Source organism: Amblyomma maculatum, chromosome 2, assembly GCF_055883805.1.
Source record: "Amblyomma maculatum isolate TAMU_Amacu chromosome 2, ASM5588380v1, whole genome shotgun sequence".
NCBI classification, from domain to species: domain Eukaryota; kingdom Metazoa; phylum Arthropoda; class Arachnida; order Ixodida; family Ixodidae; genus Amblyomma; species Amblyomma maculatum.
This window is the reverse complement of record NC_139345.1, coordinates 147516775-147541238: the sequence shown is the minus strand read 5'-3', so window position 1 is coordinate 147541238 and position 24464 is coordinate 147516775. Positions and strand designations below refer to the sequence as shown.

Sequence of the window (24464 nt, the reverse complement as noted above, 5' to 3'; positions counted from 1 at the left end):
ATCTAAATGTCACCTCTCAATTCAAATGCTGCACCATTTGAGGAAATGTCCTTCAAGTCTTTCGAGTGCCAAGTTGGAGTTTTCAAGAGTTAAATCAGAGTGACTATACATCCTTGCTCTACATTCTGTGCATGACGTGTATCTCTCCAGGGCAATACATCGCAGCAGTCAGCAGTAAGGTGACAGAATAATTAATTCCCAGAAATTTTCCATGAGAACGCCACACCACAGTCTTTCTGAATACTACATATAAAGCTGTCCTCCCGCCTCTCTATGTTGTCCATAATCTACACTGCTCAAAAGAATGCTCAATTAAGAAGTACTCTAAGAAACAATGAACTCGTGTTTAATTGTGTTTTCATTTATACAGTGTGGCGGCAGTGTAGAGACAGCACAGATCCGATGGCACAGGTAGTTCAACTCAGGGTGGATAGGCGAGGGAAGGCACTCTGCTTGCTCACAACAAGCTTCTGGTGCTGCAGGGAGATGTAGCCCTTGATCTTGCCCTGCACAGGGATAAAGTAAACACCACCTGTGGATTCTATACTCATTGCCACAAGCCTATCCTACAATAAAATGTGCACAGGAGCCTGCTTTCTGCATTTCCATGAGGCTGTGCTGTGGCTGGCATGGGTTTGCCCCTTCTGTGCATGGCTGATATGATTCACACATGATGACGGCATCAGTTACCATGCCCTGTCCCTGGTAGTTGCACTTCCTGCACCTATCACTGAGAGCAGTGAAATGCAATGACCTTAATAAGCTAATCACCCTATAGCACTAGACCACAGAGAGAAAAGAAGTCTAGTTAATTATTGACCTAATGAGACCACTTAAAGGCCCACTGTCCACCCTCCGGTCGAAAATATTTTCTTCCCCGGTGACTGTGAGACTTCGCCCCTAGAACGCAAGGCCGCAAAATGTTTTTGAAAAGAGTAACTAATAACGCAGTTACAGCCACCGCAATCACCCAATTCTGTCATGCCTCTCTCCTTCCATTCCCTCGCAAAGGTTTTTCACTCTCCTGCCCGAGGTCGTCTAGCCTCCGCAATACAAATTCCCCTTCCTCCTCCGCGTTTGGCGGGAGGTGGGGCGTGGCTCTCCGCGAGCGCGAAAAAAAAAAAAGAAACGGTCGAGGAAGCGCGCGCCGCTGGATTCAGCCTGGCCATGGCGAGGGAAAAGCGCGCTGCGAGCGGTAGACACCCATCCTTCTCCCGTCAGTCAGCGAGACGGACCAACTGACGTCGTTCCCGGTACGTACGTCATTATCGTGGCCCGTCGAGCCAGCGCAGGAAACGGGGAATCTGGCTTCCCGGAGGAGAGCATGAGATAGCTTTGAATTGTATTTTCGATGCTTTGCGGCGCGCGTGTCACTGTAGCATTTTGCACAGACTATCTTCGGTACCTGATCGAAACACTGGGCTCCTTTGCTTAAAAGGGCCTTCCCTGGACAGTGGCCCTTTAAGAGCAATGGCTTCGTTCTGTTCTTAAAGCAGATGGGGGCAACATTAGCAGCAACACAAAAGAACCTAATCCCAAAAGCAGCAGCACAATTTTATAGTTTAACAGAATGTTCATTTGGACTAGATGGTGCATACTATTTGATGGATACAGTAAGAGTGCAAAACTGAGACAAAGCACAAGAAAGACAGACGCAGGACAAGCGCTGTCTGTCTTGCTTTTGCTTCGGTTTTGCGCTGTTACTGTATCCTTCAAGTACACCTTTATAGATATATCACATTCAGTGATAAAGTGACGCACTGAAAGATGCACCTTCCCCAAAGCCGATCGCATCCCTTTCGGCCGTTTGCCGCGTGACGTTTTCAAGCCACGCGCGGAAGGAATGAGAGGGAACAGTGCGGCAACGGCTGGTCTAGGGCAGCGCCACGTGCTTTCCCCAAAGGCGTGCAAATCTGTGGTGATCATTTGTCGCGCGCCAGCACACCATGTGCGTGAAGTAACGAGGGAACCGATCTGGCAAAGGCAGGTACGGAGCAGACTCAACCAATGCAGCCGTGGTGCTCAGGAGATGGGAAAAACACGATAGAGCGAAGTGCAAGGGTGGCCATTCTTCTGCTGACCTTTCTCTCTCTCTCCTGTCTTCGTTCGCAGCAGCACGCAGTATGCATACGCCGACGAGCCAGCTCAGCCCGTGGCAGACAGAATGTCCTGAACCGGCCTTAACGCTTTTTTTTTTTTTTTTCAAACTCTCGAGGGTAAAAGTACAAGGTGGGTTCATTATGCGAGTGGGTTGATTATGTGACAAATACGGTATCATTTTTCACGATCGCCAGTGGAGTCTCAAGCCGATCTCTGTATATTGAATTATCAATATATAGTACTGAACTCTTTCGTGATCCACTTCGAGTTCGATATAGTATCCGGGTTTGACTGTAATATATCATGACTGCACTACAAGAGAACAGCGTAAAATGTTAATTAATGTAGTGCATTTTAAAATCACTACTGTACGTCGAACAAACGTGATGGTTGTGCCATCTGTCGAGAATCTCCTGAAGAGTACATCAGCTGCTTCTGCAGTGTCTACCCCCTCGGTTTCTGCACACTTTCGCAATGTGCTCGCTTTGGCAACGTACGCAGCGCATGATATTTACTAACCACGAATTTACACTCACTTAGGCCTTAAGTATTCTACAGGAAGTCATTTTCTGCATCTTTGGCGGCTCAAAAGTTATCATTTCAAGTCAAGGTGGAACTGAAACCGAAACTGTAACTGAGACCAGATGCGCAAGAACTACATGGTGTAGTAACACCGTGACATAACCTTTGCCCCCTCCACCCTTTCCCCCGTAGCCTTGGCTGCATAGCCAGAAAAAGCTGTCCGGGAGTACAGTGAACACCAAAAAAGAATCCACAGCACCAGATTGTTGCATGTGGGATGATGGGCATAGAGAATAGTCATTCACTCCTTAAGGTCTGTTTCCTGATGCTGGCTGTCCATGCTGCATCCCTGTTTCGTTAGTGCATCTGGCAGCTTTGAGACAAATGTCAGATCTGGCCTCTCTGCTGTTTCTGATGGCACATATCATGGCACATATAATGGGACAGCGTGTCAGCAATATGCATGCTACAGCCCACTTAAAATTTCACTTACAGCAAATTGTAGAGCAAATGGTCTACATATTTCAGTTTTATCAGGGATGCATTTGGGTATGAAAACTAAAGGGCTGCTGGCCATAAAGCAAGCCACAACTCTAGTCTTTTGAACTTTTAGCTCTGATTGCCTTTAAATCATCATCATCATCATCAACCAGATTATACCCACGGCAGGGCGAAGGCCTCTCCCATATTTTTCCAATTAACCCGGTCCTGTGCTAGCTGCATCCACTTGATTCCTGCAAACTTCTTAACCTCATCCACCTACCCAACTTTCTGCTGACCCCTGCTAAACTTTCCTTCCCTCGGAATCCAATTTGCTACCCTAAGCGACCACTGGTTATCCTCTCTTCGCACTAAATGCCCCGCCTATGCCCATTCTGGCAATGGCATTCTTCTTGATTTCCAGTATAACGCCATTAACTCGAGTTATTTCTCTGACCCACTCTTCACGCTTCCTATCTCTTAATGTTACACCTACCATTTTTCTTTCCATAGCCCTCTGTGTTGTTCTCACCTTAAGTAGAACCCTTTTCATTAGCCTCCACGTTTCAGCCCCGTAGGTGAGTACAAGTAACATGCAACTGTTGTACACTTTCCTCTTGAGCGATACCAGTAAGCTGCTAGTCTTAATCTGCGAGTGCTCATGGTCCGGATCTGCGGTTACTACCTGTAACCTGTCCTAAATAGACATATTCGCGTACCACTTTGTGTTTCGCTACCTATTGTAAACTGCTTTTCTATCCCGATGCTGCTGAACATTACCTTTGTCTTGTGTGTATCGAGGTCATTAATCCTTTGCAGTTCATCCCCTGAGCTACTTCACAAGGCAATGTCATCAGCCTTTTAACACATCTGCGTACTCACTGACTGCAGAAAAAGAAGCAATGAATGAGGCACTGGCTGCATTCTTCAAGAAGTCAGTTGACTGCACAAATTTCTAGCAGACAGCCCTAATGGTTGCAGTGAAGTGAGCAGTGGAAGTTTTATTGCATTTCAAAAGGGAATGTGACCCATCCCCTTGACTACTGAGGCAAAGGTGGTCATGACAAGGAAACGCGTTGCTTCCAATGAAATCCTATGGCCTGTGGATGGCTGAAATGTGGACGTAGGCATGCGGTAGAAATGTAGCCACTGGCCAGAATGAACAATGACAGCCGTGTTAGTGTACAGCAAGAGCTGACGGTCGCCTAATTCCACACAAGGGACATTCATAATGTCCATATTTTGCGTGACAACCTTCATCGCGCGCAGGTTATTGAGAAGCCTGCGCTCCCACTAGCCTGTTACACTATATATATTCCACAGTTACCTGCTGGTCAGCGAGCACTAGAGCCCATGCTCTCAGAGTAATAAATGGTTCACTATCGAGCGATGGTTTGCGACTCGTCCTTAGCCATCCTGGCTTGTCTGACCCGAGTTAATATCATCTGTACCATTCAATGACATTCTTATCAACTGAGGCATCATCGCTACACACTGCTAATAGCTCAGCCTGAACTGCATTTTCTTTGAATGGCGTCCATTTAAATACTGAAAGCGGATAACTGGGAGCACTTCAAGGTTTTTGATGGAAGCTGCCATTGTTGGTTTGATGCTCAAGCAATATTATATAGTACTGTACATTTAATATATTTAGCTAAAAGTCGACGGGTGCACGTTCACTTCGATGCCTCTTTCAAGCGCCTTTTATAAATTTATGGTACTGATAATACAAACTTTATGAACGCCTCTCATATTCCGCAACAGCCTTTTCCGACAATGGAGCTACGAAGCTGTTGCGGAGTCTAAATGTGCCCTCAGTACAGTCCCTAAATGCCGAAATGTTTCTGTTAAAACTTGATCTATTGTCAATACAGATCACTTACTGCCCACACACATTAAACCTGGATGCTATGGGCCTTGTTAATATGAAGTTTCTCAATGCCCCAATGTGGCCCCGACTGTGGTGAGTGTATTTGTAGACTCCATGTAACAAAAGTGATAACAAAATCAACTTGCTAAAGTTAATTTAACTAGTGCTCCATTATTTAAAATCTAGCCAAACCACAGAAAAGTTTCAAGTACTATAAAAAAAAATGAACTGACATGAAAGGCAAATGTAGCAGTCTGTACAGATTTTGCAACCCTTATCATTGCACCAATTGGAATTACAACAATTCACACTAAGAAGCAATGGAAACCAAACAGAGATAGCAAATAAGATGCAGAATAAAATGTTAGCTGCTTTAAACTGATAAAGACATGCAAAAACAGTGTTTGGCACGATGTGGCATGGTTTTTCTTGGCAGTTTAGCATTGAGAGGCTGGAACAGAGTTTGGCAAAGTGTGCTTTCCCTGACGTGAAAATTGGTTGGTTTTGAGGACAGAAAAGGCACATTGTCTGTCTTACTTCTAAGCGGAAGCTTCTCACAAACGACATGCAATAGGAGGTAGGCAGTTATGTTGTCATTTCGAATTCCTATTGCAAACTAGCCTCCATGTCTGTCTCACTTCTCAGCGGAAGCTTCTCACAAATGGCATGCAATAGGAAGTAGTTATGCTGTCATTTCGAATTCCTATTGCAAACTAGCCTCCAGCTTTACTAGCGAATGGATGCTAAACGGAAAGCGAAGTGGTACGGTGCCATTCAGACCGCTGCAAAAAGGGTGGTTGCATCGCAATTGTGATAGAAAATCATGATGTTTTTTTTTCGTATCCCTTCCTGGTCACGCCACTAATGAGGCGAGTAAGGCTTTCACTTTACAAATGCATGCAACAAATTCCTGCACATAAAGAAACATTGCGGTCTTTTCTCAGTTCCATTACATCCAAATTTTGCACTGTTTTTACACAATCTCAAAATCGAAAAGACATGAAAAAAGTAGTTTTCTAGATTGCAAGGAATTAACCAGGTGCATCTTGTTATGAAGAGTGTTCGTAGATGGCGCCGGCTACATTTGTGGCGGAGTGCCAGACGCACTGCCATGCAGCCAAACTATTTGGCGGAACGAGACAGCTATGGATGCTCAGCCCACCCTCTATTACCGTGAAAGCTGTTGCCAAGTGTATTGAGGGCTCCTTGGACACACAATGCAGTCCACACAACACTTGGCTCCAAGATAAACCAAGTCACTGGGTGCACCTTGGGCATGCATCTACATTCAAGGTATTACAGACAATGACCTGCGAATGCCTACATTCTGCACCCAGAATTCACTGCGCAGGTTCAATTCTGTGCAACGGAAAAAAAAAAAAAAAATGTGTGCACAGAAACAAAAGACAGGTTTTCAGACTCACTTCATAGATGAGGTTGGCAATGATGCACTGCAGTTCATCCATGTCCACATCGTCCACCTAAGGGAGGAGGTTCGTGAGCCCATGTAGCTTTCTAAGGGACACTTACTGGCCAACTTTGGCAGTTTTTTAAACATTCTGGGTTCATGATCATGTCACATTGTTTATGATACCTGGTATAAAACAAAAAACAAAATTCAAAATATAAATTGGAAGCCTTTAATAAAAAGCAAAGCCAGGAAACAAACTGAAAGTAGGTTTAGATTAATCTATGATGTCATTAGATGGTACAAACCTATGACATCATGGACACAGCCACGAACGTATTGTGTATGTGTTGATTGGCTAAACTGACTGCAGGTGACAGCTGAGCTCACTATTTGTCTGAAATGACCAAAAGCAACTTCATAATTCTGTTCAAAATTTTGTGATGTAGCAAATGTAGAGTGAATACAGATGGCTGTGTATCCAGTGATGTCACATGCCCAGGGTTTCTCGTACAAGCCTCTCCAATCAAGCTCACGAAATAAAATATTTTAAATTTCACTTGTGCTGCAGTAAAATACCGTGTCACTGTGAAATTTGGTGCAAATAACCAAAACAAAACTGAGGAGGACATACTATGGAAGTTTTAGAAATATAAGGAGGCTGAAAAAAAGGCAGGAGTTGCCTTCCATCACATTTTTTTTTCTTGGCCATACAGTAAAATCTCATTAATTCGACCCTCGTTAATTGGGAAATTAGAATTCAAACAAGGAGCGTAGCCCCCGCTGGCAACCATGTAAGTCTATAGCATTAGATGCTCGTTAATTCAGATATGAGGCAGGCTTGCTCCGGTTAATTCGGAGGGGCGATCGCATCGAAGCATGACGCGTGCAGCCATTGATAACAGAAATAGACCTCCGTGAATATCAGTTGCACGAAACAGTAGTCATGCGTGCTATGGCAAGCACGACGGCAATCAGCAGCTCCTCATTTCTGAAATGCAGCAATACAGCTGTCGCATAGTTTCAGTTTCCCTTTCTTCATTCAAGTCGCGCCCTCGTGCATGCTGGACGCTCGCAGTTTCATCATACTGCGTGCTTCACTGTGCTAACACTGCATAAAATTACAGTAAACCCTTGTTAACACAAATTCGCATATCTCGAAAAATCGGTTAAGTAAAAAAATTTCCACGCTGCACTTTCACCTCCCATAGGTGCTATGTATTAGCTCCCGTTTATCTCGAAGCATTTTTCGGGTGTTATGCGGATATCTCGAAATTTTGACCAATAGGACCGAAGGCAGAGGTCATCACCAAAAAGTGATAGGGGCTCCGAGCGAGCGCTTTGTTATTATACTAAGTGCCAAGCGCGGTCACGTTCGAAGAGCGAATACAAAATTTCCGCGGACGCAGCCGTTTTTCGCCTTGGGAGCAGTCACGTGAGCGCTGATCGCGCGCGGGAGCTGATGGGTCTTATCGGGCGTGGTTCGGTCAGCTGCCCTCCGCACGTGCATACCGGCAAGAGCAATTTAGTGACTGTGTGGTTCTGTTTTGTCGCTCTATGTGCACAAAGTGTTGACTGATTTTTGCTGTATGTGTGGTATCCGCAACAAAGTTAAATGCAGCGGCGGCGACCAACGGCTTATGCGACGCGTTTAGCAGCTCGAGGACGCTTTTGTCGGGCCAAATGCCAACGCGAAGCGGGCAAGCATTACCCAGTTCTTCCTTTAACAATTATAATGTTGAGTTTTTCCTGAGAATTCTTATCTGTTTACTACAAAAGCTGCCTTTGTGCAGTGGAGCGTCGACGAACATGACGGGCCGAGGGCCGCCAAAGCATTTTGCTTGTCGCTGTTAAACTCAGGTTCTGGGTTTGTAGAAAATTTTGCATATCACCCAGAAGCAGCTCTCTAGGCACCCAATTGCAGAAGGCTTCGGGCTACTCAATTTCCGTCTGGCTTTCTTCTTTTTTTTCTTTTTCTTTTTTTTTTTTTTTTTTTGCAAATGAACTTGGTTTTCCTATTCCGGTTTGAGCGAAGAACCTGCAGACACTCACTTCGTCTGATGCGTGCATATATGAGTGCATCGAGACAAATCAGTAAAAGCTTGGTAGGGTAGTAAAAGAAAATAATAAGGCTAGTGTGGCTAGATATTTTAAATTTTCAAAAGGAGCAAGAGGAAGTCAATGCTTGCATTGCAGTGTAGTAGCGCACCGCTGAGCTGCGACTTTTTATATTTTTTTACACGCGATGTGTTACAAAAAAATTGGTCACTGTTTTACCGTACGTCATGCTGTTTAGAGTTCGAAACAGGATACAGTGTAATTGTACTCCCCCTGACCGAATGACGAGGCGGCAGTAACAAAGCAACACTGAAAACGCACCTCTGTCGCAGAGTTCCGTCGCTCCGTGTGGTGTGCACCAGCAGCAACGACAGGCATTGCGACGGCGGCGCGCGACTGATCGCCAGGGATTGTCGCCAGAAATTTTTGGCATTTTGCTTAACTTGAAACTCTGCTTATCCCGAAATTTTTTCTGGATTTTACAACTTCGAGATAACGAGGGTTTACTGTACTGTGTGATGCAAACAGTTTTCAGGACTTGTTTGGGTCCATTCAATCTTTCGGTTAACTCAAACAGTTCGTCTGATCCTTTGAAAACCGAATTAATGAGAGTTTACTGTATTGATGTTTGTAAAGCAGCAAAAGGCACAAAATCCTGAGAAAATCTGATTCAAATTCAATCTACATTTATGACATCTATAACAAAATGGCCTCGGCAAGTCCTGCATGCAACATACCCAACCAAACCTCACAGCTTAAAGAGTGGTCTTACGGCTGCTGTTTAAAATTATTTGTATCGCTCAGTCTGAGACTGGCGCGAAATCGCAACAGACTAAAGGAGATATAGGCCGCAAATACATTGTGCTCTAGTGTTTGAAACGTGCTTATTTCATCCATAACGTAAACCGCGCAAACTACAAGGTACAAGAAAAGAAAAAAGAACACAGGACGAGCGCTGACTTGCAGCTAAAGGCTTATTCACTAAAACCTTCATTTATAAAGGAACAATCAACCATGAAAACACAACACTGAAAACCTCAGAGACATGCTCATAAAACTGTCAAGAACTCCCAAGAAAAGCAATCTCCCTATCGCAAAGGAAAATGGTTGGTTTGCTGATGCAATTCTGTTGGTCCTTTGCGATATGGAAAGCCTCAACAATTTCCCGTGTTGTTTGATCTCTGTGGGTGTACAGTTATACAGTACTACGTACAAGTGTGGGATTAAACAATGCAGTGCACTTTTTCTTTTTCACCACTTTACACTCCAGATAATGTTTAACCAGATTTGAAAGGTCATTCTCACTGTTTAAATTATTCCTGTTCCTGTAAGCGCTTGTTAAGGCATCGCCTGGTCTGGCCAATGGGACGGGCTCTGCGGGAAAGGGGAACACTGTAAACAACACCTGTTTTACAGGCCACAATCTTATTCCTGTGCACAACGCCACATCCTACTCTTTTCTTGGCCTCTTTTTTTCTTTCAATAGCAGGGCATAGCTGAGCTTGAAGGGGGCTGAAAGACACATGCAAACATTATATCTGCTTCCTACGTCGTTTAGTCGATGGGAGACGCAATGTACATATTGTAAAACAGCAACTTTCTTTTTCTTTTCAAACTGGACATCTGTCGCATGCAGAGCGGCCTCACGCTTTAAGGAGTGAAGTAACCGAGAGCATGCCCTGACTGTCATTTGTTCTTGATATCCAGCATACTTAACCTTAAACAATTGGGCCCGGAAGCTATCTTCAATGGCGTGATGGCATGATTTAGTCAGAGCACTTTGTAGGCAGGAATTATGCTATTTTTTACCTATTTAGAATGACCCAAGTGGGATTCAATTAGATATCAAGACCAAATGATAGCTAGGGCATGCTCTTGGTTACTTCAGTCTTTAAAGCGTGAGGCCGCTCCGTGTGCGACAAATGTACAGTCTGAAAAAAAAAGAAAGTTGCTGTTTTACCACATGTACATAGTCTTCCTTGGACTAAATAACGTAGGAAGCAGACATAATGTTGGCGTGTTTCTTTCAGCCCCCGTCAAGCTCAAAAAGCTATGCCCTGCTAATGAAAGAAAAGAAGAGGCCAAAAATTAGGATGTGGTGTTGCGTACAGGGATAAGTTTGTGGCCTGTAAAACAAATGTTGTTTACAGTGTTTTCCTTTCCCGCGGAGCCCTTCCCATTGGTCAGACCGGGCGGTGCCTTAACAAGTGCTTACAGGAACACAGGAATAATTTAAACAATGAGAATGACCTTTCACATCTGGGTAAACGTTGCTAGGAGTGTAAAGTGATGAAAAAGGAAGAGTGCACTGCATTCTTTAACCACACACGTGTATACTGTACACCCACAGAGATCAAACGACTAGGGAAGCTGTCGAGGCTTTCCATGTCGCAAATGACCAACAGAATTGCGTCAGCAAACCAACAATTTTCCTTTGCGATAGGGAGATTGCTTTTCTTGGGAGTTCTTGACGGTTTTACGAGCATGTCTGTGAGGTTTTCAGTGTTGTGTTTCCATGGCTTTTGTGCTGTTTCCTCTGGTTGTTCCTTTATAAATGAATGTTTTAGTCAATAACCCTATAGTTACGAGTCAGCGCTCGTCCTGTGTCCCTTCTTTTCTTGTCCATTGTAGCTTGTGCTGTTCAACTAATAGAGGACCTATAGAGCAAACACAAGATGTGTTAGAATGATGCAAATTGCTGTCAGACTGATAGGGGACCAATACAGCTGATACACAGCTGCGCTGCACCAATATAAATTTTTGTTAGATTTTTTTGTTGAGGACTCAAGATTCATGCTCTCCGGGCATTAAGGTTCAGCGAGTGTGCGCCCAAACAGATCCACACGATCAGGTCCTTGAAAGTCGTGTGTGCTCTAAAGAGCAAGGCTTGGTAGAAGAAAGCATTTGCCCAAATTATTTTACCAATTTTTATTAATTTTTAATTATTTGATTTTTTACTTTAAGACAATTAAATTTAATTTCTAATTCCAATTATTTAATTATTTACCAAATTCTTATGAAAGCAAGGTCATTTTATCAATTTCTACAATTTAGAAAAATAGGTTGGCAGAAACAAAATGCCGGAATTTATCCCACCCCTATGTAAATATAGGTTCAATAAACTCACCGTGCTCATTAAATGAGCACAAAGCCCAGTTTGTCTTTACAATATCTTTCAGACCACAAAAGCCTGAAGCTATGACTATTCTGGTTGAATTTTAGATCCTTGGTTTCTTTGCCCTTCGAGACCCTGTACCTTGGACTTGGATACTATTGTCCTATGAAGCTAAAGACAGCTTTAGTTTTAGTAGGGGCTTAGGAGTCAGAGGCCCTGGGTTCATATGTGGGAGGTGTTTTACCATGAACACCACATTATTGAGCAGTGAGGTCCGAACAACCAATGCTGCAAACTGACAGCAATGAATATAAAGTGAAGCCACACCTTCATAAACTTCAGGGCCACCAGGAATGCCTCGATTGGAATCTGGTGCGTCTTCAGCAGCAGGTAACTGTGGGAGCACAGACAAAAAAAAGCAGGTATTCGATCGGTTGTCCTTGCGTTTCCCGACGCAGGAGAGCAACAAAACTTATTTTAGAATATTTCAGCTCATTTTCAGAGTCTACAGAGTGACCTGTATCAGTTTTAAGCTTTCAGGATGTTGATAGAAACCAGCGAAACGTCGTTCAGGCAACGGGCAACAAAACATCTGAACTTGTCGAAAATTGCAAAAACATGAACTATGGAGTTAAAGTGATAAATTAATTTATGACCGTGCAGCAAGCAAAAAAAAGTTCAAGTAAGAATGCAGATGCAGCTCATGAGAACATATATATACTAACAGTCTTATACCTTGGCCGAATAAATTGCCGACAACAATGAATGATAGAAAACTGGCCCCAAGTCTTTACAATCAATATATCAATATGCCAAATTTTTAAGTATTCCAGTTTCCAATATTTAATGATGCTATTCTTTTTCCCTTATAAAGAGATGATACACCATCACATAAAGACTAAACCACAAAGCAGCCCTTGCCCAAAATTGTATCAGTGTTTTGGTTACTGGCTTTGTTACCAGATGCCCACAGAGGAGGGCAACCAAATTAACGAAGGTACATAAACTAGAATCTAACGATGTAAATATAGAGAGATCACGGATCAAATTATACCCTGCCCATAGTTGGTCGCTCTTTAAGAAGCACGCCTGCCGTGCAGAAGCAGCCAGCCAGCAGTGCGTACAGAGCTTGCGATGGGCAAAGAAAGAGAAATTTTTAAAAATTCGCATGGCCTGTGACTGGTACAGCAACATGAATTTGGAAGTCGTTGCAGATATGTGGCTTGCCAACAGCCCCCAGCAATCTTAACAAGCCATTTCTGGCAAAGACGCCGACATCAGGAATCGCTAGGTGTCTGCGTCTCCCTATGCTGCCTCGCATGAAGCATTGGAATTTTGCCTCTTGTTATGCCCGTAGCCAAGAGACTGACTCTACATCAAAGAAACGCTGCTTCGTGGTTTGGCCTTTAACGTGCAGGTGTGGCACAATGTAGTAAGGCCTTGGAGCAAGAGACATTAGGGAGGGGCACGTACACTTTCTTGAAGAGGTTCCGGTATGTGATGACCTTGAGCCGCTCCAGGATGAGGTAGATGCCGCACCGAATGAAGAACTCCTCATTGGACGCCAGTGCCTTGTCCAGCCGCGTCAGGTTGCCCTCCCTGGGGTGACAAGGAAGGTCGTCAATAGAACACACAGCGTGCCTGCTTTCATTATGACAACAGCCAGCAAAATATGAAAGAAAAAAGTTACCGACGATTACGTTACTTCCTAATGCGAAATTTGAGCGCAGCAAATAAGCTGTTTCACCTTTTCGATAGATTGAGGCAAAGAAATCGAGCAACACATGTATGCGCTATCACAGAATTTTTTTTTTTTATTTTTCACACGTATTCCTTTAACAAAGACTCCACTAACAGTTCTTGACAGTCGTGAAGGAAGCTTTGTGGTCGGAGAAATAGACTGATATATGTTCGACTTGGTCCCTCTGCTCTGGCGGCGGCGGCGGCGGCGGCGGCGGCGGCGGCGGCGGCGGCGGCGGCGGCGGCAGCAGCAGCAGCAGCAGCAGCAGCAGCAGCAGCAGCAGCAGCAGCAGCAGCAGCAGCAGCAGCCGGAGGACTTCCACCGGTCGTCTCGCTCATGGCTCAGAAAGAACTGGCAGATAATTTCGCAGTGGCGAACGGCAGCGGCAATTTCGGCTCGGGCGGTGCACATATACAGATCCGCCGCCACCGATCTGGCTCTCTGATTGCCACCGCACAGGGGTTGCATTGGAGGAGGAGCGAAGAAAGGAATTAAGTTCGAGCCGGCGCTTTGACAACCCGAGACTCGCAGGAAGAGGGGGGAGGGGGGCGGCGTGTACACCCAGCGGCAAACGATGGGGGCAGAAGCGCGCGCAGCAAGCGGACAACGCGATAAAGGGAGGAGGGAAGAGATAGCAGCGACTGACTGATGCTGCTGACGCCGATAGTGAGTCAACCCAAGCTGCGGAGTTGGTTTCAGGAACAACGCCGCTGATGCCGATGCAAACAATATGATACCCTCGCTTCCGCAGCGCCAAGAACCAGGTCTAGCCGTGGGACGGTGGTCATGTATTCGTCGACGTGCCGGGGCCTACGTGAAATAACCGGTCGGCAACTGAAGAGCACCCTATCCGCCACACAGGAACAGGGGGGGGGGGTGTGTTCTATGCAGTCACATTATCTTGACTTTCTAGCGGCGTCAGCGGCATCCAGCGGTATCAGTCGGTCACTGCTAGCGCTGGGGGGATGAAAGGGGGGCGGAGCTGGTTACGAGGCGGACGCCGACGCGAAACCCAGGAACGGACGCCAAAGAGCTGCGCTCTAAAAACACAGAGGCTCAAAACTGCTTTAACTATTTTAGCGGTGAAAGGGCCAGTCAGAACACATAAATATTCATTGCATTTCAAACAGCAAAATAATACAGTGCAATATGAGACACAACTGGGCCCCTAGCTTACTGCAGCAGAAAAATTTTAATTTTTAACAACTGAGAATGAAGAATTCACAATAAAATGCACACGAAATAACTATATAAGCTCAGTTTTGAAGCATGTCTCAAAGGTGTCTTTACTAAAGTAAAAATCAAAACTGGTGACTGCAATTTAGTGTTGGGTGGTGCTTGATACTCCCTTATTCAAAGGATGTATACCTCAAAGCCCTGGTTCACTACCACAAAAAGAATTAATATTATCAGTTACGAAGCTTCCCATTAGCTTATATATAAAAAGAAAATGGCATTCCAAGTCGGTCAAAATTCAGCTCTTTACGTTTTGTGGTAACACCAGTGGCTATTCCAGTAAACTGTGTCCAAGTTGCAAACTTTAAGATTGCTGACAAATGCACAACCACTTGACAATAAAATCAGCTGAATAGATGCAGTAGGAACAACATTTTCTGATATAACAGCTGTAGAGATAATTAAGAGATAAAAGAAAGGAATCACTTCTCAGGAAGTAATGGCGATGAAGGAAGAAAGCTTTTACAAGCCACTTATAGATAGCACCCCGTCCCGTTTAGCCCCAGAAAAGCGCATACTATTAAAACTAGTCACTTTTCGAAGCGGAGTTTCCAAACTGAAATGATCAAAGAGATCTGAAGAAGAAGTCTCTCATAATGGGCGTCAGGTATTGTTTGAAAGCTACAACTGTTAGGTGTTAACACTAAAAACACTCGCTTTGAAAAGGCATCAGTAACTGTGATTATCCTCATTAAATTCTGTGAGCTGCTGCTGCTGCTGCCAGAGCAGCCATGGTTGATATGCGTCCTTGAGCAGGTAGGGGAGTAAGTAGGTCAGAAATTCATTTGTTACCATGCTTCAGCTACTGAGACAGTTCAAGTGAATAAATTATTTCCTTCCCCATCGTTCTGCTGTTCCTAGTCATGTCTGCAATGACAATGGCATAAGAAATGAGAATTCAACTGCTAGAATGTAATGCCATGAAAAATGCTCAAAGGTGATTTTTTTTGCAGAATTACAGGACTATAAAAAAGTAGTCACTCCAGGCATGAACCTCTTAGCCATTTCAACTGCTTAGTGTTAACATCTCTGGTGTGAACCAAAGGGTTAGCCACCTTGAAAAAAAAGCACATCAATAAAACAAGGATGACAAAAGAGGGCAGAGAAGAGAGATTCAGTTCCAGTCACTTCTATGTTTCCTCATCACTTTTGATTCTTATGAACTGGTTAAAGCTTCAAAATACCTGGGAGTGAATGGAAATATCAGTAGAAAGGTGGCATTGCTGCCTCGAGGTTCCTACCTTCTCTTTATTTTTACTTTTACTTTCTATGCCCAGTACTGCATGCACACACATGCCAGTGATGCACCAGATGCCTATCTATCCTGTGGTTACCAAGTTGCCAAACCAAACTCTACTTGATGTCCAGCACTCGTCGTGCCTGTCTTCTTCCTTGTCCCTTGGCTTTTCAAACCACAAGGTTAAAAAAAATGCACTTCAAATCGGATAGGGTTCCTTCCAATATGCTTTCTGGCTTCTGCCTGACAATCAGTGGAAAGTTGCGGGTCAGAACAAAGGAGCTACTGCAACTCACGTGACGGCAGACACCACCTCCGCGAATTGCATCAGGTCATACTTGCGCAAGAGGGCCTCACTGGGCATGTGGCCCTGGGAAAAGAGAGAGGATGCCCGATCAAGCAAAGAGCCACAACAGGAGCCAAAGCAAGCATCCAACGAAGCCAAGAGTTTTCTAACATGGACACTTGAAAAGCACGACGTCAGTATGGACATCATAATATTCTCTTCATGCAGCCACATAATCCGCCTTTTTCACAAGGCCACCGTGCGCATGCGCACCTTTCCTTTGGTATCGGGGCTAATCACACTGCAATTGCTTCACACCAGACTGCTTCACTGTGCAGGCTTCCATTTTAAATTGAGAATGATCACTTTTAGTGCAGAGTACATATACATTCTGCTTAGTCCGTATATCACGAAACAAAATGTAAGCCTCCTTGGCCTTCTCTAAAAGCTCAGGAGTAAGGACAGCACGCCGTCCTCCTGGAGCCAGTGGTTAATGCAGCAGCATTATAATGGCCTCCTGCAGAAAATCTAGCGTTTCCGGCATTGTGAGTGAAAAATTCCGAGCTCTTTTCTGGCAGGCGTTGGTTGGCAGGTTGTGTGACGTTGCGAGATCACGGGACATGGCAGGAGCTGCCAGCTTAAGTAGCTCCTTTGAGACAGGAGGGTTAGACGGGAATTGAACTCTGAGCCCTTCGATCCCAAGTCAGACACTCTAACCCTAAGCCATGCAGGCACCTTCCTACAGCTTGCTTAAATCAGGGTTTCATATCTGTGCCAGGTGGACTTTCATATAATGCAATAGGTGATGACTATCTAACGAGTATGTGCAAAACAAAGAGGCACAAATTAAGGAATTCGTGAAAAGCATTATCGTCGGTGAAACCTACGTGCAGTGATGTTTTAACTCAGGCCAAAGCAAGTATCAAAGTGCGTGTATGCGAACAAGGATCCACAAGGGAAGCTACAGACGGAAGCCGTTACATTTCTTATTGCGTCCCATAAACGACATGTGGTAGAAAAAATAAAAATTTTAAGAAAAAAGTACTCATTATTTTGGCTGTTTGGAGTTCCTTGATCCTTTCCCTTTCACATAAAAAAAGATCACAGCAAAAATTATTGGGAAGGGTAGGATGTAAATCCGACCCATTCTCAAACAAATGATGCCTCAAGTCACTGTGTTGCCCACAACCAGGCTTAGGAAAGCCAGTAGGATTCTTCCTTTTAGTATCTCCAATGCCAACTTTCAGCTCCCAAGATGTAACAATTAAAATTTCTTTTTTTTCACCATCCAAGCTGAGCTCTTTCACTGCCCTTCTTCAACATGTACCAAATTCGCCTTTTCTGATACAATATGGAAGCTCACAATTAGGGCTTATTCATTCCGAGACTAACATGAATTCAAAAGCAGGCAGACAACCACCTCAAGGAAAAGCCTACCATGACTTATGAAAAGGCAAAAATCTATGTGTGTGTGTATATATACACACAGTTAAACCTGGTTATAAGAAAACTGTAAAACAAAATTGTAAAACATACGCGATATTTTGTTACATCTAGGTTTTCGTTGTATTCAGTTTCTGTGTGCAGATCCAAAAGAACAATGAAAATGAAAACCAGATTAGGAATCAATTGTAAGGAAAAATATTTTGAAAGTGTTTACAGTAAATCAGAATTATTTGAAGTACATATACAAGCCATAAAATGTTTCACGTTTGCATTGATAGCGCAGCACGACTGGGGCAGCAGCCTCCATCTTTGCTGCGGCTCGCGTGATGCGTCTATGATGGGACTAGGTTTGTAACAGAGGTTTAACTGTGTGTGTAAATATATATATATATATATATATATATATATATATATATATATGTTGAAATGTGGATTTAATGGTTGGTTGGAACGTCTAGCGCTGGCAGTAATTCGGGCACAGCAGGATCGAATTACCAGCCGCAGGGCACAGCTTCAGCGCGAGCGAGATGGGCGCCGGAGACCAGCGATGGTGATGGCGATGCTGCAGCGTTGTTTCTTCTTCATCTTCTTTACATTTTCCCCGCGTGAAGAAGTCGCCATCCTGGCGACTCATGGAGAAGAGACAACCAGAAGGTTGTAATACGGCTTGAGGCGGCTAACATGGACAACCTCACGGCCGCGGTGGCGGTGGCGGTGGTCGGAAGAAGGGGTGACTGGCTCGATGATGTAGTTTACAGGGGATGTGCGTTCCAAGACACGATAAGGTCCGTGGTATTTCGTTTCTAGTTTGCTGGTGGCAGGAACACATAGCCAAATGAAGCTGTCGGCCAGGAACGTCGGAGCAGGGGTATCGCTATCATGCTGATCTTTGCGATAGCCTTGAGTGTTGGAGGTAAACGTGCGAGCTAGCTGACGGCATTCCTCAGCCTTCTGTACAATATCGGACAAAGCATTGTACTCAGAGGCATCTGGATGGTATGGCAAAATTGTGTCCGGAGTACAAGATGGTTCACGGCCGTATAAGAGAAGGAAGGGCGAAAAACCAGTTGTTGCTTGGGTGGCAGTGTTGTACGCGAATGTTACGAATGGCAGTACCTGGTCCCAGTTGGAGCTCCCAGATTCAGATGTAACACACATTGCGAGCATGTCCCCAAGCGTACGGTTGAAACGCTCCGTGAGGCCATTGGTTTGCGGGTGGTATGCGGTTGTAGCCCGATGTATCGATTTGCAAGACAACAGGAGCTCTTGGACTACTTCGGAAAGAAAGACACGACCTCTATCGTTCAGTAGTTCACAAGGGGCGCCGTGTCGAAGAATGAAGTGGTGCAGGAGAAAATGGGCTACCTCTCGGGCTGTCGCCGCGGGAAGTGCAGCAGTCTCCGCATAACGGGTCAGGTGGTCGACGGTGGCGATGACCCATCGATTACCGGCGGCACTGCATGGTAGCGGACCATAGAGGTCGATTCCCACGCGATCAAACGGCTGGACACTGTAAAGGCTGGAGAGGGCCAGCGGGGTGGCGAGAAATCTTGCGTTGTTGACAGGCGGTACAAGAGTGAATGTAACGACGTACGAAATTGTACATTCCCCGCCAGTAATACCTCTGACGAATTCGATCATAGGTTTTCAGGACGCCAGCATGAGCGCTTTGCGGGTCAGTGTGATGGTGGGCACAAACCTCGGAGCGGAGGTGGCGCGGAATGACAAGAAGCCATTTTCTGCCATCTGAGTTGTAGTTCTTTCGGTAGAGCAGGCCGTCCCGAATGGTAAAATGGGAGGCCTGTCGGCGGAGTGCCCGAGGATGCATAGCCGCGGAAGTAGTGCCAGGGACATCTAGCAGGTTAGAAACCCAAGGATCTTGTCGTTGCTCGAAAGGCATATCCTCAATGGTGAGTGCTGACAAAGAGGCTTGAGGAGGGGAAGATGAGCTAGGCGAGCGCACCGGTGACCGAGAAAGAGCGTCGGCGTCAGAGTGCTTGCGGCCAGAGCGGTACACTACACGGATGTCGTATTCCTGAAGCCTGAGAGCCCAGCGCCCGAGACGGCCAGACGGATCCTTGAGAGACGCGAGCCAGCAGAGAGCGTGATGATCTGTAACTACCTCGAAGGAGTGGCCATATAAGTAAGGGCGGAACTTCGTTATAGACCTCCTTCATGTTTGCAAACAAACAAGACGATCGAGGTGGCGCTGCTCTCGTCAGCGATCCCACGGTAGGCAAAAAGCACGACCGCGGCCGCGGCACTGTGGCTAAGCTTGCCAAGGCCGTGTTATTGTGATCTGTAGGCGCTTTCTTGGCAGACGAAATGACCATGTGCTAGTATTTCGTGAGCCTCAGCGGTGAGGACAAATACGATACATTGAAACGTACACGGCGTGCAGCGTACGCACCCGCACGCCGTACCGATGGAGATTGGGTTCAAGGCGCCCAAGAGAAGCGTTGCTGCCAGCCAGAGAAAATGACCGACGTTGACATCTATTTGCTGTTTTCTCCCAGAAAATTAGGCGCGGAACGTATAGAGAATTACAAAGCTTCAGATGCTTACAACTACTTTGAGTCGAGTAAGCTGACGGTGATTTTTCTCGCCATAAATAGCGCGCGCAAACCGCGTACGAAATAGTCCGCTCGAAGCATCATTGCGTTATCGGATGATTCTTCACACCGAGCGGCAGATGAGCGTTCTTGATAAGCACGAAGCACCTCGCTAGCGTCGAGTGGCTGTATGGTTAGGATGATTTAGGTCAGCACGGCAACAGTAGTCTTGACACCGCACGGATTTGCGTACCAATTCGTTGAAATCACAAAGCGGCGCTTCTTTTATATCTGCTCTGTTCGTGGGCGGCTGGCGTCGTTAATGCCAGCAATTTTATCCCGGGTAGTCACGCTTAAAGCTTCCATTACCATTACGAGCTGCAGCGGCCGCTGTGGTTCCGTGGGTTCCGGCGAAATCGTCCCAGGAAAATATGGTCCCAGAAAAAATGGCCCCAGATAAAACGTCCCCAAACAGATGGAATCAAACGTACTGCAAAGTCGAGCTTTCGCCTTGCCTGGTGCTTGGCTTATCAGCGATGAATAGCGCTCATTCTAATCAACTTTTACTGTTCTTATCTTACATCTGCGTTTGTGATTTTAGCTTGAACATTATTTATATCTTGAACCCCGCCGTTTTATTTTTTTTTTTCACGTTTTGTAGTTCTGTTTACTAAAGGCGTAGACTGAGTTTCCTCGTGTCTATAGCCGCAGTAATGTATGCTACAGTGATTCTTTCTACCCGTCCGCTTGAAATTTGCAAAACATGGTACTGATGCCATGCGTTTACAAAAAAAAAAAAAAAATCATTATGGCGCCGAAATTTGTGCGGTCGAGGACAAGCACGTCTCTCGAATGTGTAATATTACCCGGGTGATTAGACCTATAATAAAGAGAGATATTTCCCAGCTTGGAAACTGACAACTTATGCACTGCATAATACTCGCTGGATGTTATATAGTGGTGGGGTTCTTTTTTTTTTTTTTCGCAATGCTTTCTCACCAAGCCTTCTCCAGTTCCTGTAAATGTGTAAAGCACCCAGATGACCCAGTGCCCCGACAATGGTTATATCTATTCTAAAAAAAAAAAAAGGCATCCAATAAGATGTTCAGTTTTTTGCGAAGTGGGTTCTGGGCAGATTTTCAGTCAATTTCTTCGGTGACATTTTTTCCTAGGGGCCGCTTCCTGAGGGGACCTTTCTGCAAGTTTTTTCCGGGGCCGTATATTCCACGGACCTTCTTTTTCGGAGCTGTATCTTCTGGGGACCTCTTTTCTGGGGTCGTTTGTACTTTCACCCGTGGTTCCGTAGTTAAGGCGGCCCAGTTCGGTCTCGGCCACTGTGGCCGCGTTAATGTAGGATAAGCCCTCCCAACTCGCATTCGCAATCAACCGCTGTGAATACAAATAAAAGCACTCAGCATAAATAAAAAAATGCAGCTCCAACCCAATTGACTAGTAGCTGCCAACGTGAAGTGGGAATGTTCATCAGGAAGTAGATTAAAATAATTTGACGTGAACGCGGCCAAGGTTATGCAACATATATATACCACGGATCGAGGAGTGCAACACTGATCTCTCGCGTAGCAGCTCACTGCGCATACATACAATTACCAAAGTAAAAAAAAAAAAAAAAAAAAAAAAAAAAAAAAAAACGGGCTTCAGGAACAGTTTACATAGGTAAAACATCTATGCATGCTCCAACAAAGAAACAGGCCTACGCATTACAACATATATATGACGGCCTCGTCTACATATGTTACCTGCGCACCCGCACCCGCGCCGGCACTAAAACAGTACCAAGATCCCATCACGCGTCGTAAGAAGGCCAAACCCGAGTTATTCGCGACCTTTAATCCGGTAGACCGCTCTGGCGTAAAGGTGAATAAGCTCCAGCTTAGCCGTGACGAAGTGTTTGCCGCATATTCGATGAGCAGGCATCGGTAGCCAGCCTTGGCGCTTCACCGCGGCGGCCCACCACTGTTTACGGCGACCATTGTAGGGCAAGAAACCTGTGCAAGCTTACTAAACTTCCTCTAGTGTGCCTTTCAGCACATGTCATAGCGACGCCATAAGTCGGCATGGTGCTCTGCATTTCCCGGCAGCAGCAAGCCATCGCGTAATCACGGTAGGCAAAGCGACAGAAGTGTTGTTTTGCCTACCAGGCGAAAGTCACTAACGACGACAGCGCCACCGCATTTTCGTGACGTAGCCGGAGTGAAGGAGGTCTATAGCCCACACGATTGCTAAGCACTCCTTTTAGGTAACGGAGTAGTTGGTCTCGGCTTTGGTAAGAGCACGGCTTGCGTAGGCGACAACGTATTCGGAGAAGCCAGGCTTGCGCTGGGCGAGGACGGCGCCGAGGCCGACACCACTGGCATTGGTGTGAAGTTCTGTAGGTGCAGCAGGGTCGTAATGGCGAAGGATTGGCGGTGACGTCAGAACATTGCGCAGTGTCGCGAATGCATCATCGCAGGCTGGCGACCAAGAGGGGAGGTTAGGGGCGCCTTTCAAGAGCTGTGTAAGGGGGGCTATGATAGTCGCGAAATTGCGAACAAAACGACGAAAGTACGAGCAGAGGCCCACGAAGCTTCGCAGTTGTTTCAAAGTGGTCGGTTTCGGAAAGTCAGCAACGGCGCGGAGCTTCTCAGGATCAGGCAGAACTCCATCTTTGCACACAACATGTCCGAGTATTGTGAGCTGGCGGGCACTGAAGCGGCACTTTTTGAGGTTCAGTTGAAGACCGGCGCGGGTTAGGCAGGTGAAGACCTGGCGAAGTCGAGTCAGGTGGGTTGGGAAGTCTGTTGAAAAGACGACGATATCATCGAGGTAGCATAAACAGATGTTCCATTTCAGGCCGCGCAGTACAGTGCCCATCATTCTTTCAAATGTGGCTGGGGCGTTACAGAGTCCGAATGGCATAACATTAAATTCGTAAAGTCCGTCTGGAGTAATAAAGGCGGTCTTAGGACGATCCGCCTCTGCCATGGGCACCTGCCAATACCCGGAGCGTAAATCGAGTGAGGAAAAGAATTCTGCACCTTGCAAGCAGTCTAGGGCATTGTCGATTCGTGGGAGGGGGTACACATCACGACGAGTGATTTTGTTGAGGCGGCGATAATCAACACAAAATCGTATGGAGCCATTTTTCTTTTTAACTAGGACCACAGGAGACGACCATGGGCTACAGGATTCTCTAATTACTCCACGTTGCAGCATGTCATCGACTTGTTGGGCAATAACACGGCGCTCAGTGGGGGACACACGATACGGCTGCTGATGGAGAGGTGGGTGAGCGCCAGTGTCGATGAGGTGGGAAACGGTCGTCGTGCGGCCCAAGGAAGATTGCGGAATGTCGAAGGAGGCGCAGAATTGGTGTAGAAGGTCAAGAAGTTGCTCGCGGTGGCGCGGTTCTAGAGCACTGTCCACAGAATGGTCAAAAAGGTCCCGCTGTAGCGGATCTGAAGCCACACGAGTTGCAGTCAAGGCGTCAACTTGGCAAACAGGGAATGACACATCATCAAAGGCGAACAGAAGGCCCACGGGCTCGATGCGGCCGAGGCACTCCCCTTCGATCAACATAGCGGGAGACGGAAGAGGATTGGCTACCAGAAGTGTGCTAGCGCCGTTTTTCATGTCAAGGACGGCAAACGGCAGCGGTAAGTGGCGGCGGCGGCAGACAACGTTAGAGGGCACAAAGAGGACTGTCGCGGTGGTGGTAAAAGAGGCAGTGAGGGGAACCAGAACAGCGCTGACGGGTGGGATGGTTGTGTCATGTGCTACGAGGAGTTTGGTCGCAAAACGAGGACACGGCTCGTGGAGCAGGGCATCAGACGGTGCATCACTCGATTCAATGAGCTATACTTGAGGACTGGCGCAGTCAATGATAGCATGATGCTGGGACAGGAAATCCCAGCCGAGAATGACGTCATGAGAACATGTGGGGAGAACGACGAATTCAATGATGTACAAGGCTGCAGCAATGACGACGCGAGCAGTGCAGATAGCTGTCGGCTGTATACTGTGAGCGGATGCGGTACGAAGCGATAGTCCCTCGAGAGGCGTAGTCACCTTTCGGATGGAGCGGCAGAGTTTTTGGCTGATAACTGATACAGCGGCACCGGTGTCGACGAGCGCAAGAGTATGAACACCTTCAATGATGACAGGAATAACATTCGCGGGATTAAGACGAGGACTTTGAAATTCTGTTGAATACGCAGTTCGTGCCTCGCGAACTGCGGCGGTTAGTTTTCCGGCTGGGTAGCGGGTCGTCGGCGCATTGGCGAAATGGCGCGGCGACGTGGTGATGGCGAACGACAAGGGAGGAAGTCCGGATGATCAGGGGGTGCTGTTGGAGGACCCGATGGGACTGGGAACTGGGGGGCCAAATAAGGTGGCGCAGGCCATGCAGCAAAGGCC

At 46.1% G+C, this 24464-nt stretch overlaps 1 protein-coding gene across 1 annotated transcript in view; it reads right to left on the bottom strand.

The window, feature by feature from the left end:
* Positions 1-323: 323 nt before the first annotated feature.
* The window catches only part of PCID2 (PCI domain-containing protein 2), a 71182-nt gene continuing 47041 nt past the window's right edge, over positions 324-24464 (bottom strand). The window contains exons 11-15 of the mRNA XM_084595377.1: positions 16064-16137; positions 13027-13152; positions 11881-11947; positions 6397-6453; positions 324-506 (exon numbers count right to left, since the gene is read on the bottom strand). Coding sequence (XP_084451503.1) covers positions 417-506; positions 6397-6453; positions 11881-11947; positions 13027-13152; positions 16064-16137 — 414 coding nt within the window. The 3' untranslated portion in view covers positions 324-416. The remainder of the gene's footprint in view (positions 507-6396; positions 6454-11880; positions 11948-13026; positions 13153-16063; positions 16138-24464) is intronic.